At 44.3% G+C, this 13174-nt stretch overlaps 2 protein-coding genes across 2 annotated transcripts in view; both read right to left on the bottom strand.

Moving 5' to 3' along the window:
- The window catches only part of snx29 (sorting nexin 29), a 106596-nt gene extending 95954 nt beyond the window's left edge, over window positions 1-10642 (bottom strand). Inside the window, exons 1-10 of the mRNA XM_020460609.2 lie at window positions 10201-10642; window positions 9446-9510; window positions 6241-6293; window positions 5983-6107; window positions 2802-2982; window positions 2624-2694; window positions 1916-2185; window positions 1394-1760; window positions 1160-1254; window positions 738-834 (exon numbers count right to left, since the gene is read on the bottom strand). Of these exons, the coding sequence (XP_020316198.1) occupies window positions 738-834; window positions 1160-1254; window positions 1394-1760; window positions 1916-2185; window positions 2624-2694; window positions 2802-2982; window positions 5983-6107; window positions 6241-6293; window positions 9446-9510; window positions 10201-10207 (1331 nt within the window). The 5' untranslated portion in view covers window positions 10208-10642. The remainder of the gene's footprint in view (window positions 1-737; window positions 835-1159; window positions 1255-1393; window positions 1761-1915; window positions 2186-2623; window positions 2695-2801; window positions 2983-5982; window positions 6108-6240; window positions 6294-9445; window positions 9511-10200) is intronic.
- Window positions 9703-12555, bottom strand: tnfrsf17 (TNF receptor superfamily member 17). The gene is made up of 3 exons (XM_020461124.2): window positions 11953-12555; window positions 11529-11672; window positions 9703-11117 (listed from the first exon to the last, which is right to left on the bottom strand). Exons 1-3 carry the CDS (start codon window positions 12068-12070, stop codon window positions 10822-10824), a joined length of 558 nt encoding a protein of 185 aa, XP_020316713.1. The 5' UTR covers window positions 12071-12555; the 3' UTR covers window positions 9703-10821.
- Between the last annotated feature and the right edge of the window lie 619 nt (window positions 12556-13174).

Raw genomic sequence — 13174 nt, 5'->3', positions numbered from 1 at the left:
TACGCACTACCCTCTGTAGTGCCTTGCGGTCGGAGGCCGAGCAGTTGCCATACCAGGCAGTGATGTAACCATGCGATTGTGTAGCTGTAAAACCTTTTGAGGATCTGAGGACCCATGTCTCCTGAGGCGGAATAGGTTTTGTCATGCTCTCTTCACGACTGCCTTGGTGTTCTTGGACCATGTAAGTTTGTTGGTGATGTGGACGCCAAGGAATTTGAAGCTCTCAACCTGCTCCACTACAGCCCCATCGATGAGAATGGGGGTGTGCTCGGTCCTCCTTTTCCTTTAGTCCACAATCATCTCCTTTGTCTTGATCATGTTGAGGGAGAGGTTCTTGTCCTCGCACCACACGGCCAGGTCTCTGACCTCCTCTCTATAGGCTGTCTCGTTGTTGTCGGTGATCAGACCTATCACTGTTGTGTCATCTGCAAACTTAATGATGGTGTTGAAGTCGTGCCTGGCCGTGCAGTCAGTGAACAGAGAGTACAGGAGGGGACTGGGCACGCACCCCTGAGTGGACCCCGTGTTGAGGATCAGCGTGGCGGATATGGTGTTACCTACCCTTACCACCTGGGGGTGGCCCATCAGGAAGTCCAGGATCCAGTTGCAGAGGGAGGTGTTTATCCCAGGGTCCTTAGCTTAGTGATGAGCTTTGAACTCAAAATTATTGATCTGAGTGCAGTTTTCCTCCCACCCTTGTTAAGATGATGCTTATATAAAATGGACTGACAACTTACTTGAACTGTAGCTGGGATCTGGTCGTCTCGTAGTCGCTGACTGGACCTGTGGAATCTGTCTGTACAGGAAATGCAACCGTATCTTTCACTGAGCCGACTGAAACAAAATGAAAGTGAAAAACAATGAGAGAGAGAGAAAGTACTTCAATGCTGACGTATCTGTCTGGGTTTAATGCTTTCCATATTCTACAAAAGCTTAGTAAATTTACACTTCTGTTTTCTCATGAGCTTTATCACTAAGCAACCTCACCCACTATTCTCTTTTAACACCAGTCTGCTGTTGCTATGGAAACTATCCCCAAAAATGAACACATATGAACCAACACATTATAACCAAAATTCTGTGGTTATGTAAGAAATGACTGTTGGGCTCAGAGGACTGGGTTGAGAAACACTGTTGCTGTAGAGGAGAGGAGCCTCACCTGGCTGAGCGTAGGAGTGGCTGGAGGCCACAGGAATGAGGATGTCTGAACTGTCATTATCAGTTATGGCCTGCAGGGCGCCCCACGTTGACACTCTGTAACAGACACACGTTACAACACAGATAAAGTACACCTGTTTATATCAATTCTTAATTAGGAGTTTCTCTCCCTGCTTATTGTATCGTTAAGAAAGTGCTAGATGATGTATAATCCTTAGTCTCCATGGTTACTCACTGGTCAGCGTTGGCCGTGTTATGAAAGGGGCTCTGTGGCTGTGGCCTACTCTTGTATACCTCTTCCTCCTCATCATCATTATCAATAATCTTGGTGTCAGGCAGAGCTCTGGAGAAAGGAGGAGACCCGGCCCAGCTGACTATCCCAGGATCGGGCAGCCCGTTCTGGAGAGGCGAGAGGGAGAAGGAGGACTCCAGTGGGTAAATACCCTCCTCCAGACTGACCTGAGGAGCAGTGGTGCTCTTCCTGAGGGTGACAGTCCCCCCCCCCACCTCTTCCTCATCCTCCGCTCCCCCATCCAGGTCGTCGAAGGAGATGATGTTGGTGATTTTCTTTTTCCTCCGTCGCTCCTTCCTCAGGCCAGAGTCTGGAGAGAGAAAACATGTCGTCAGTTTGCTCTCCATGTTTGTTGGCGTATTATTCCTTCCCTGAGTAATAATATGAATAGAACTGAATATAAATAATTGTCCATATGCACTGTCCCCCTCAGTGTCTGAGTTGATTGTAATTTCTCCTCCCTACCTGCGGAGGCGCTGCGTGGCAGGACAGGCAGTGGGTCTGATGATCCGTCGGGGCAGTGGGTAGGGGTGAAGCCTGGCACCACAGCGGTGACGGTGCTGATCTCCCTGAGCAGAGTGCTCACCCCCTGGGTGGACTCCTTCCATAGGCTCCCTATGCCCTGGGTGGACTCCTTCAGGAGGTGGCTCACGGAGGAGGAGGAGCCGCCCGCCCGGGGCACACCGTTCAGGTCTGTGTTGTCGATGTTGATGGCAAACAGGATGGAGTTTAGTCCTGTGTGAAGGGTGGAGAGAGAGGAGAAGGTCTAGTTACTAGTCGTTCACACAGCATTAATGGTAGTGGATAAGGTGAGTTGGTTCTCCCCAACTAACAATGTATAGCTCCCTGAGAATTGGAAAAGTGCTACATAAATCCAAATCCATCAGCACTGCACTAGACGCAGTAGGTGGGTAAACTCAGATTGCAGGTCGCGGTGATAAGTATAACATAAGTATATAAGTATAACACTCCCTTTACTTTCAATGCATCTTCCCGTATTGCTGGGTAAACGCTTACGCAAAATACCAGCGTGCACCCTCCACTACACCACTGACTGCATATCACACAGGGAGTAAGTGACTCAACTGTGACTCATGGCTTACTGCAAAGTAGCTCTCTGAATGGTAGAGACATGAATGTGTTTCACCACAGGAATCCGAGTCATGCTCTCACCTGCAGCCATGGTGGGCAGCATGCTGGCTCGCTCCTCATCCAGAATAAACGCCCAGTCTTCATAGAAAGTACTAGAAAACACAAAGAAATAAGATATACTGGAAAGAAAGGTCCAGACTCCACACCCACACACAGACCTGAGATAAATACAGACGTACAAACAGACACACACTCTCACCCGAGGCGTATGCCGTCTGCGAGCAGCATGTGTAGGTAGCGTTCTAGTGAGTGTTCGTTGAGGGCACAGCGGAGCCAGGCGCGGCCACGGCCCAGCTCAGAGGAGATGTGTCTCAGGGAGTAGAACCGCTGCAGCTCATGGCGGTTCAAATGCTCCTTCACATAGAGCCAGAAAGTCAGCTCTGAGAGAGAGAGAAGAGAGAGAAAGAGAGAGAGATGCACCAAAAAGAAAGTGAATGTCCACTGCTTGCTACTCCCAAGATCTATATCCTTTAACACAGCTAGAATGTGAACTCATTTCTACACAATTGAAGCCATTTCTTACCAACTGAAGCTTCTGAATGGCCATGTCAAAGGTCAGAGATCAAAAGGTCAGAGAGCAGCCAGTAAAAGCTTAAAGATCGTCTAAGTAATCACAGTTCTAAACCATCATATTCATCCACTGACTAATTAGCCATGTTCACACCTTCCTCATTTTCCTCAGTTTGTCCTCAAGACCTCAACAACTCCCCAGAGGATAGAGTCACCAAACACATCACCTATTGGCCAACAGAGTTTTCACTCTTTATATAAACACCCAACTTGCAAGACAGTTTGAAAGTCTGTTCGCTGTAAGTTTTCACGTTCTTGATAATTAGTGTGAATAACTGCGATGGAGGTCTCTCTTTAGCATAGCATTACCATATGCCCTTAGAACAATGTGTAATAAAACAGCCTATTTCACTCCGCAGCACTGGACTTATTAGACACTCAGTATGGTAGCTGTGTCCCAGAGTTCTCTCTCCATCATCACCAAGGCTTTGTTAACTGGGACAGGAAGGGCTAATGGAGAGGCCCAATGAAGTCAAAAATGATCTAGAAACTTGAAGTTTTGGAATTTCCTAAATACATAACCTATGTCTAAAAACAACAATGCAATGTAAAAACTAGTTGACATTGAGGTTAGTGTGCCTTCTCACTTTACCAAATGTTGCTAACCGTTGCTTTAGACAAATTAAAGATGATCTTTGTATGAAACATCTTAAATTACAGTTTACTTTGAGCAAATTCAGAATTTGCGATTATAATCGTGTTTAATCGCAGCAAACCCTGCGATTAACTTAATGAAATGTTTGAATCGTTTGACAGCCCTAACAACATCTGGTCCACGGACACCTCTTTTACAACTTGTTCAGCCATAATTATCTGTTTGAATTTTGCCACTGCTTCTTTTAAGAAACCACAACAGGTGCTGGGCTGCTCTCAGAAAGAGAGAATTTTCTTTCTTGTCGTTTTTGACTAAATCTGTTGCATAACCCTCTGGTTTCACAGCCAGTATCTGCACCTGGTTTCTCTATCAGTCGTCCTACAGCATCTGTTTCCTGCGTGGAGAGTAGACACTCATCACAGCCGTTATCTCCTACTGAGGTGAGTAAAGTATTCTCAGGTCTCCAGTTTCCTAGGCTAATATTAGGTATGCTCCTTTTCTTGTTTTTATAGCACCTTGCACTTGTACCTTTTCTATTCTTTCGAGTATCGATTAAATGAAGTATATTATTTTAGCATCTTGGCCTCCTTTGGTTATTCCTTTTCACGGTTTGAGTGCAAGTAGCTTTTGAACTCTACTAATATTAAGCTGTTACTAGGGAAGTCGATTGAATAAGTCCCCCAGTTAAATTAAGAGCATTTTTTTAAATCTCTAAAATGGTTAAACTAGTGAGAAATATGTGAATATTGAAAAAAATCAAAGCGTTTGCTCCATTTGCTATCATCCTAAATGAAGATATTGAATTATTTTTGCCATATGGAATGAATGTATATTATGTAACTTTCCATGATCTGGACAGTATGCATTACTACACATGGAATAAACAAAACATAGTCAATAATACAGTAGAACAAAAGAAAACAAAAAGTATAGATACAGTGAGTGCAAATGAGGTAAGATGAGGGAGTAAATAGGCCATGGTAGTGAAGTAATTACAATATAGCAATTAAACACTGGAATGGTAGATGTGCAAGTAGAGATACTGGGCTGCAAAGGAGCAAGATAAATAAATAAATACAGTATGGGGATGAGGTAGGTAGATAGCCCATCTGTAAACAGCCCATCTATGTACAGGTGCAGTGATCTGTGTGCTACTCTGACAGCTGGTGCTTAAAGCTAGTGAGGGAGGTATGAGTCTCCAGCTTCAGTGATTTTTGCAGTTTGTTCCAGTCATTGGCAGCAGAGAACTGGAAGGAAAGGCGACCAAAGTAGGTATTGGCTTTGGGGGTGACCAGTGAGATATACCTGCTGGAGCGAGTGGGTGCTACGAGTGGGTGCTGCTATGGTGACCAGTGAGCTGAGATAAGGCGGGGCTTTACCTAGCAGAGACTTGTAGATAACCTGTAGCCAGTGGGTTTGGTGACGAGTATGAAGCGAGGGCCAACCAACGAGAGCGTACAGGTCAGTGGTGGGTAGTGTATGGGAATTTGGTGACAAAACGGATGGCACTGTGATAGACTGCATCCAATTTGTTGAGTAGAGTGTTGGAGGCTATTTTATAGATGACATCCCCGAAGTTGAGGATCGGTAGGATGGTCAGTTTTACAAGGGTATGTTTGGCAGCATGAGTGAAGGATGCTTTGTTGCGAAATAGGAAGCCGATTCTAGATTTAAGAGCAGTTGGAGGCCACGGCATTGAAGCTCGTCTGGAGGTTAGTTAACACAGTGTCCAAAGAGGACCAGAAGTATACAGAATGGTGTTGTCTCCGTGGAGGTGGATCAGAGAATCACCAGCACCAAGAGCAACATCATTGATGTATACAGAGAAGAAAGTCGGCCCGAGAATTGAACCCTGTTTGACTGCCAGAGGTCCGTACAACAGGCCCTCCGATTTGACACACTGAACTCTATCAGAGAAGTAGTTACCAGGTTTGCGATCCACTTGAATCAAAATGCAAACTTCAAAATGTCAAAATGTAGCTAGATGTCTACTACAAATTGTACTCTAACCAGTGATGAACACATTATTCCCAGATTCAGTGTGGTTTTTTTAGCTGTGTTAGTTCTTATAATCTGACTAAGAGTATATATATACCTCTCGCCTGACCAAAATCTTGAAGGGCCCCCAGTGCAGATAAAGATTACCAGTACTTCCTGGAAAAACTTTTTTATACTTCATATCACTGTAATCTGTTTCCAGGTCATGTGACTGTACCTGCTTCAGTCTTGCTGGTGAATCCTGCGGCCTGCTTGATGGCAGCAGCAGTGAGAGCCAGTCCTTTACTCTTCCTCAGGCCATGCTGGAGGACAGCCTCAAACTGGGCACACAAACAGATCACCCTACAGGGGAGATACAAACACAAGCATTACAATACATCACACACACGCACATTATACATAACACGCATTACACATTCACACACAAAACAACAGTAAATCATATCAGTTTTAAAATAATAAAGCACATTGGTACCTGCTGTCTAAATCTGAGGCGATCTCCTTTCTTCCTCCAAAGCGGATTTGGCACTGAACAGACATGAAGAATGAAGATGACATGGCTAGCAGAATAACTATGATGCAAAACTTTTACTTCCTCAATGGGAGCCTGCCAGCTAAGTCCACAACATCAAACCAGGTTGAGAAACAACACAATGTGCACAGTATTATGCCTTATAAACTTTAGAGAGTGGATAAGTTCACTGTAATTACACTGTATTTACACTGTAAAAGCACATCATTATGAGTTTATGATTACATGACTAATTTGAACATAGCTGTAATGCACTCCTCTTCAGTGGAGATTATCCATAGTAGAGGAGGGCAATAGGACAGCTAACATAACCCGTCCTTTCACGTACAGGACAGCTAACATAACCTGTCCTTTCACGTACAGAGCAGATAACATAACATGTCCTTTCACATACAGTGCAGTTAACATAACCTGTCATGACACATACAGTGCAGCTAACATAACCTGTCCTTTCACGTACAGGGCAGCTAACATAACCTGTCCTTTCACGTACAGGGCAGCTAACATAACCTGTCCTTTCACGTACAGGGCAGCTAACATAACCTGTCCTTTCACTTACAGGGCAGCTAACATAACCTGTCCTTTCACGTACAGGGCAGCTAACATAACCTGTCCTTTCACGTACAGGGCAGCTAACATAACCTGTCCTTTCACTTACAGGGCAGCTAACATAACCTGTCCTTTCACGTACAGGGCAGCTAACATAACCTGTCCTTTCACGTACAGGGCAGCTAACATAACCTGTCCTTTCACGTACAGGGCAGCTAACATAACCTGTCCTTTCACGTACAGGGCAGCTAACATAACCTGTCCTGTCACGTACAGGGCAGCTAACACAACCTGTCCTTTCACGTACAGGACAGCTAACATAACCTGTCCTTTCACGTACAGGGCAGCTAACATAACCTGTCCTTTCACGTACAGGGCAGCTAACATAACCTGTCCTTTCACGTACAGGGCAGCTAACATAACCTGTCCTTTCACGTACAGGGCAGCTAACATAACCTGTCATGACACATACAGTGCAGCTAACATAACCTGTCCTTTCACGTACAGGGCAGCTAACATAACCTGTCCTTTCACGTACAGGGCAGCTAACATAACCTGTCCTTTCACTTACAGGGCAGCTAACATAACCTGTCCTTTCACGTACAGGACAGCTAACATAACCTGTCCTTTCACGTACAGGGCAGCTAACATAACCTGTCCTTTCACGTACAGGGCAGCTAACATAACCTGTCCTTTCACGTACAGGGCAGCTAACATAACCTGTCCTTTCACGTACAGGGCAGTTAACATAACCTGTCATGACACATACAGTGCAGCTAACATAACCTGTCCTTTCACTTACAGGGCAGCTAACATAACCTGTCCTTTCACGTACAGGGCAGCTAACATAACCTGTCCTTTCACATACAGGGCAGCTAACATAACCTGTCCTTTCACTTACAGGGCAGCTAACATAACCTGTCCTTTCACGTACAGGGCAGCTAACATAACCTGTCCTTTCACGTACAGGGCAGCTAACATAACCTGTCCTTTCACGTACAGGGCAGCTAACATAACCTGTCCTTTCACGTACAGGGCAGCTAACATAACCTGTCCTTTCACGTACAGGGCAGCTAACATAACCTGTCCTTTCACTTACAGGGCAGCTAACATAACCTGTCCTTTCACGTACAGGGCAGCTAACATAACCTGTCCTTTCACGTACAGGGCAGCTAACACAACCTGTCCTTTCACGTACAGGACAGCTAACATAACCTGTCCTTTCACGTACAGGGCAGCTAACATAACCTGTCCTTTCACGTACAGGGCAGCTAACATAACCTGTCCTTTCACGTACAGGGCAGCTAACATAACCTGTCCTGTCACGTACAGGGCAGCTAACACAACCGGTCCTTTCACGTACAGGACAGCTAACACAACCTGTCCTTTCACGTACAGGGCAGCTAACATAACCTGTCCTTTCACGTACAGGGCAGCTAACATAACCTGTCCTTTCACGTACAGGGCAGCTAACATAACCTGTCCTTTCACGTACAGGGCAGCTAACATAACCTGTCCTTTCACGTACAGGGCAGCTAACATAACCTGTCCTTTCACGTACAGGGCAGCTAACATAACCTGTCCTTTCACGTACAGGACAGCTAACATAACCTGTCCTTTCACGTACAGGGCAGCTAACATAACCTGTCCTTTCACGTACAGGGCAGCTAACATAACCTGTCCTTTCACGTACAGGACAGCTAACATAACCTGTCCTTTCACGTACAAGGCAGCTAACATAACCTGTCCTTTCACGTACAGGGCAGCTAACATAACCTGTTCTTTCACGTACAGAGCAGATAACATAACATGTCCTTTCACGTACAGAGCAGATAACATAACATGTCCTTTCACGTACAGAGCAGATAACATAACATGTCCTTTCACATACAGTGCAGCTAACATAACCTGTCATGACACGTACAGTGCAGCTAACATAACCTATCATGACACGTACAGTGCAGCTAACATAACCTGTTATGTCACATACATTGCAGCTAACATAACCTGTCATGACACGTACAGTGCAGCTAACATAACCTGTCATGACAGGTACAGTGCAGCTAACATAAAGGGTCATGACACGTACAGTGCAGCTAACATAACCTGTTATGACACATACAGTGCAGCTAACATAACCTGTTATGACACATACAGTGCAGCTATCATAACATGTTATGTCACATACATTGCAGCTAACATAACCTGTCATGACATGTACAGTGAGGTATGATTGTTGTTATGATTGTTGTGACCCCTCACCTAATCTCTGGTGGACAGACCTACGTAAACATAACTGGTACCGTAACCATAGAATCTGTCGGGAAGGAATGGGATGCGTGGGATAACAATCTGTAGTAGTTCCAATGATTGGGTTTTTCCATCACTGGTTATTTGGACAAATCACAATTTTGCAGGTGTTAACATCTTTCGAATTTCGGAAGGGGACATTTGGCCGGTAACTTGCAGTGAGAAAATGGAGCTCCTCGTTCCGGTTCCACTCCTCTCTTCTCTTAACATGTATGGACCCATAACTTAATCGAGCAGCTGACCAATTATGCAAGACTTCTGTTCTGGGTTAACCGAGATTACCATTCACCTGTTTGACAGCGTCCAGCAGCCTCTCTAGCAGGTGTTGTCTCTTTGCGTCATTCTGCTGAGGGCCTGGAAAGGAGAAGGAGGGTGATCATACAAAATAGACCATCTGTCAGTTTGGTAATCTCATCTCAGACTTATGGCCTAAGAGTGACTATCCTGCATAATGGACAAGTAATCTCTGGCTAAATCACAGAGCTGTACAACTATTTCACCAAGCTTATCAGAAATGTATACAATGATGTGTTCCACAAAGAAGAATATGATTTGGTCAAATATATCTTTATTCTACAGTAGGAAAGTGACATAACACATTTTGGAGATACTGTAATAACAAGAAAAGGTTGTTGTAATAAGTATTCACCAACAAATACATGCAGTTTGCTAAGAAAACACGACCTTGGAAAAAGTAATGGGCTAGATGAGGTTGGTCAGGAGCAATAACAAAAAAAGGTCTAATATGGTTAGAGGGGTTTCTCTTTGATGTATCAACATTTATTAATGACTACTATGTCATGCAGTCAAGCCATAATTCGATTTGCATGAGGAGATTCAAGATACCCGCGGGAAGTGTCATTATCTATCCTTTACGCCTGCCTGAACTCATTATGAGAATGATGCGTTGTCCTTCATTCTAAACCGCATTGCTTTAATAGGCCTATATGTGCACAAAACATACAAAATTCCTGTAATAAACCAAAGCCATTTCAATTGGTGATGGTAGGACAAAAAGTGATTTTGTTTTTAGCTACAACTCACCGTTCATGCTGTCAGTCCGAGTCGTTAGTGTTGTTGACACACCACAAGTAAACTAGTTCATAGTTCGGTTCGACATGGTGGAAATCCAGAATTCTATTGCTATTCTGTACGAACCGAACCCTGGGAGGCAGAGAACACTACTTCCATGATTTTGCACTCCCTTCTTCCCATCAACACAACCGGGGTCCTTGGCCCACTGTTGCGCATGTCGGCTGGAACTACAGAGGCCTGCGAGTAGCCGTTTATCACTATCGCTATAAGAGTTAAACCGAGTCACATTTGTAGATCAAATGTTTGATTTACAAACCCAGAAGAACTTGTAGTTTCAGTGACCGGACTGTCGTAGCTCTGGATAATCTTTAAGTTGTAATAAAATACATTTATTGTGCCACTGCCTGCAAAGCGAAACATCGTCGGCACTGCCGGTCACATGACCAGACACACTGTTGTCATGTGATAGGGTAGGAGGTTGTGGGATCTGTAGTTCATTACTATAATATCTGTTAAACATTCACTTGTTTTCAAACACATTCATTGATAGTTTTCACTTTCTATGGCAAGCAGTGTGTGTGTGGGGTGTGTGTGTGTGTGTGGGGGGGGGGGGGGGGGGGAGTAGAGACATCAAGCTGCAAAGCCAGACCTCCATAACCCCAATGTCTTTCCCTCTGTAATGTCATCTGTGCGGTTAAAGATCTGTACTGTCTTGGTTGTGACCAGTATGGTGGTGCCCTCCTCAGTGGAAGGGACAGGCAGGTTGGAGTTGCAGTCGGGAGTCTGGCAGTTTGTTCCCTCCTGGAGAACCATGGCTCCAGCTCCACTCGTCAAGCTGTCCTGTCCCATGATAACCACTGTCTGCTCAGGGAAATCATCAGAGACCCTCTCAATCCCAGGACACTCTGCTTCCTGTAGTGGTGATACTGGGGGATAACATTGACGTGAGTTACATACTGTATGATAGAGATATAGGGGTAGGCAATGTATTGGGTATAGTCACAAGGATATGAATTCGATTCATTCATTGTAGTTCTTCACAGAGTTTTTACATTTGACTTATCATTCATGGAAGGGAATTTCCATTCATCACAAATGAGTGAATCAATCACCAATCAGATGAGGAAGCATGGTCACATATTGTGACAGATCGACGTAACCTGTGTGCCTGCTACTAACAGCGAATCACTGTATAATCATTTCCCATCATATGAAAGGTAAAGCAAGCGTTGTCATATTATGACTGACAGGCAGATACGGTAACCTGTCTGCTGATAACAGACCATCACTATATAACCACATATCACCTCCCTATTCTTCTTTGTGTTTTATCTTACATTTGTTCCTTGGGAAACGTCTGCATGTCTTCTTCCTCAGTACCTGCAGCAGCAGCAGGAGAGTAGTAAAAGCACACAGGAACACAAACAGCCAGACCAGGGTCAGACGAATGTTGAACGGCTCTGGGGCTTTGCTCTCTGATGCTGGACAGGTTAACAGAAAAACATATGTCCGTAATGCTCGTACTTATCCTACAGATTCACTGGGCCAGCTTCATTTGTCTATGCCTCCTTCGCTTGAGTATAATAAGGACTAACAATACAATGTCTCACATAACAATTCAGATGCCAATATTTATAACAATGCTTAAAGATATTCTATAACAATAACAAATACAATCATGTTTATTCATATACAGCTGCATTATAATTTCAGAACTCAAATGATCAAAAGTTTGAAATGTTAAAACAGTATTGTACTTACATTGAGTACAGTATGTTGTGCAAACCCTGGGTGGTGAATTGCATCGTAAATAACATTGTTTACACTCCTCGACTAGCCCATCATAGTAGTATCCCAGTCCACACTGTCCTTCTGACATAGCAATAAAGTATAAGACAATCAAGAATAAGATCTGAAATAGATGCTAAAATTGTGTACTTTCCAGATTCAGTGACTGAGATTGACTGGGCAATTATGTGGTTCTGGTTTTAAAAGATAATACATAATATGTAAATAATGTGTAATGTAGGGGAAATCCCTCTGCTACACAGAGACTGGTGAGATTTCAGAGCGAGAGAGGAACTATACCCACAGCATGAAGGTGTTATTCACCACAGAAAGTAGGTAAATACACTGAGTACCCCCCCCCCCCAGTCTATATTAACTCATTTAATAGACAGAGTGAACACAGACTGAAACTTCATGCTGTATTTTAAACAGATCTTATACTCATACAGAATTATAATTCCAACCTCAAAGTGTGAATGTAGCACACGCTCCAGCAGGTATATTTCACTGGTCACCCCCAAAGCCAATTCCTCCTTTGGCCGCCTTTCCTTATAGTTCTCTGCTGCCAATGACTGGAACGAACTGCAAAAATCACTGAAGCTGGAGACTCACATTAAGCATCTCCAATCCAAAATTAAATCCAGAATTGGCTTCCTATATCGCAACAAAGCATCCTTCAATCATGCTGCCAAACATACCCTCGTAAAACTGACCATCCTACCGATCCTCAACTTCGGTGATGTCATCTATAAAATAGCCTCCAACACTGTACTCAACAAACTGGATGCAGTCTATCACAGTGCCATCCGTTTTGTCACCAAATTCCCATACACTACCCACCACTGACCTGTACGCTCTCGTTGGTTGGCCCTCGCTTCATACTAGTCACCAAACCCACTGGCTACAGGTTATCTACAAGTCTCTGCTAGGTAAAGCCCCGCCTTATCTCAGCTCACTGGTCAGGTCACCATAGCAGCACCCACCCGTAGCACGCGCTCCAGCAGGTATATCTCACTGGTCACCCCCAAAGCCAATTCCTCCTTTGGTCATTCTTCCTTCCAGTTCTCTGCTGCCAATGACTGGACTGAACTGCAAAAATCTCTGAAGCTGGAGACTCATATCTCCCTCACTAGCTTTAAGCACCAGCTGTCAGAGCAGCTCACAGATCACTGCACCTGTACATAGCCCATCTGTA

This window comes from Oncorhynchus kisutch, linkage group LG25 (genome assembly GCF_002021735.2).
Source record: "Oncorhynchus kisutch isolate 150728-3 linkage group LG25, Okis_V2, whole genome shotgun sequence".
NCBI classification, from domain to species: domain Eukaryota; kingdom Metazoa; phylum Chordata; class Actinopteri; order Salmoniformes; family Salmonidae; genus Oncorhynchus; species Oncorhynchus kisutch.
Note: the sequence above shows the minus strand (reverse complement) of the source record. Positions and strands in the feature narration are given on the sequence as shown.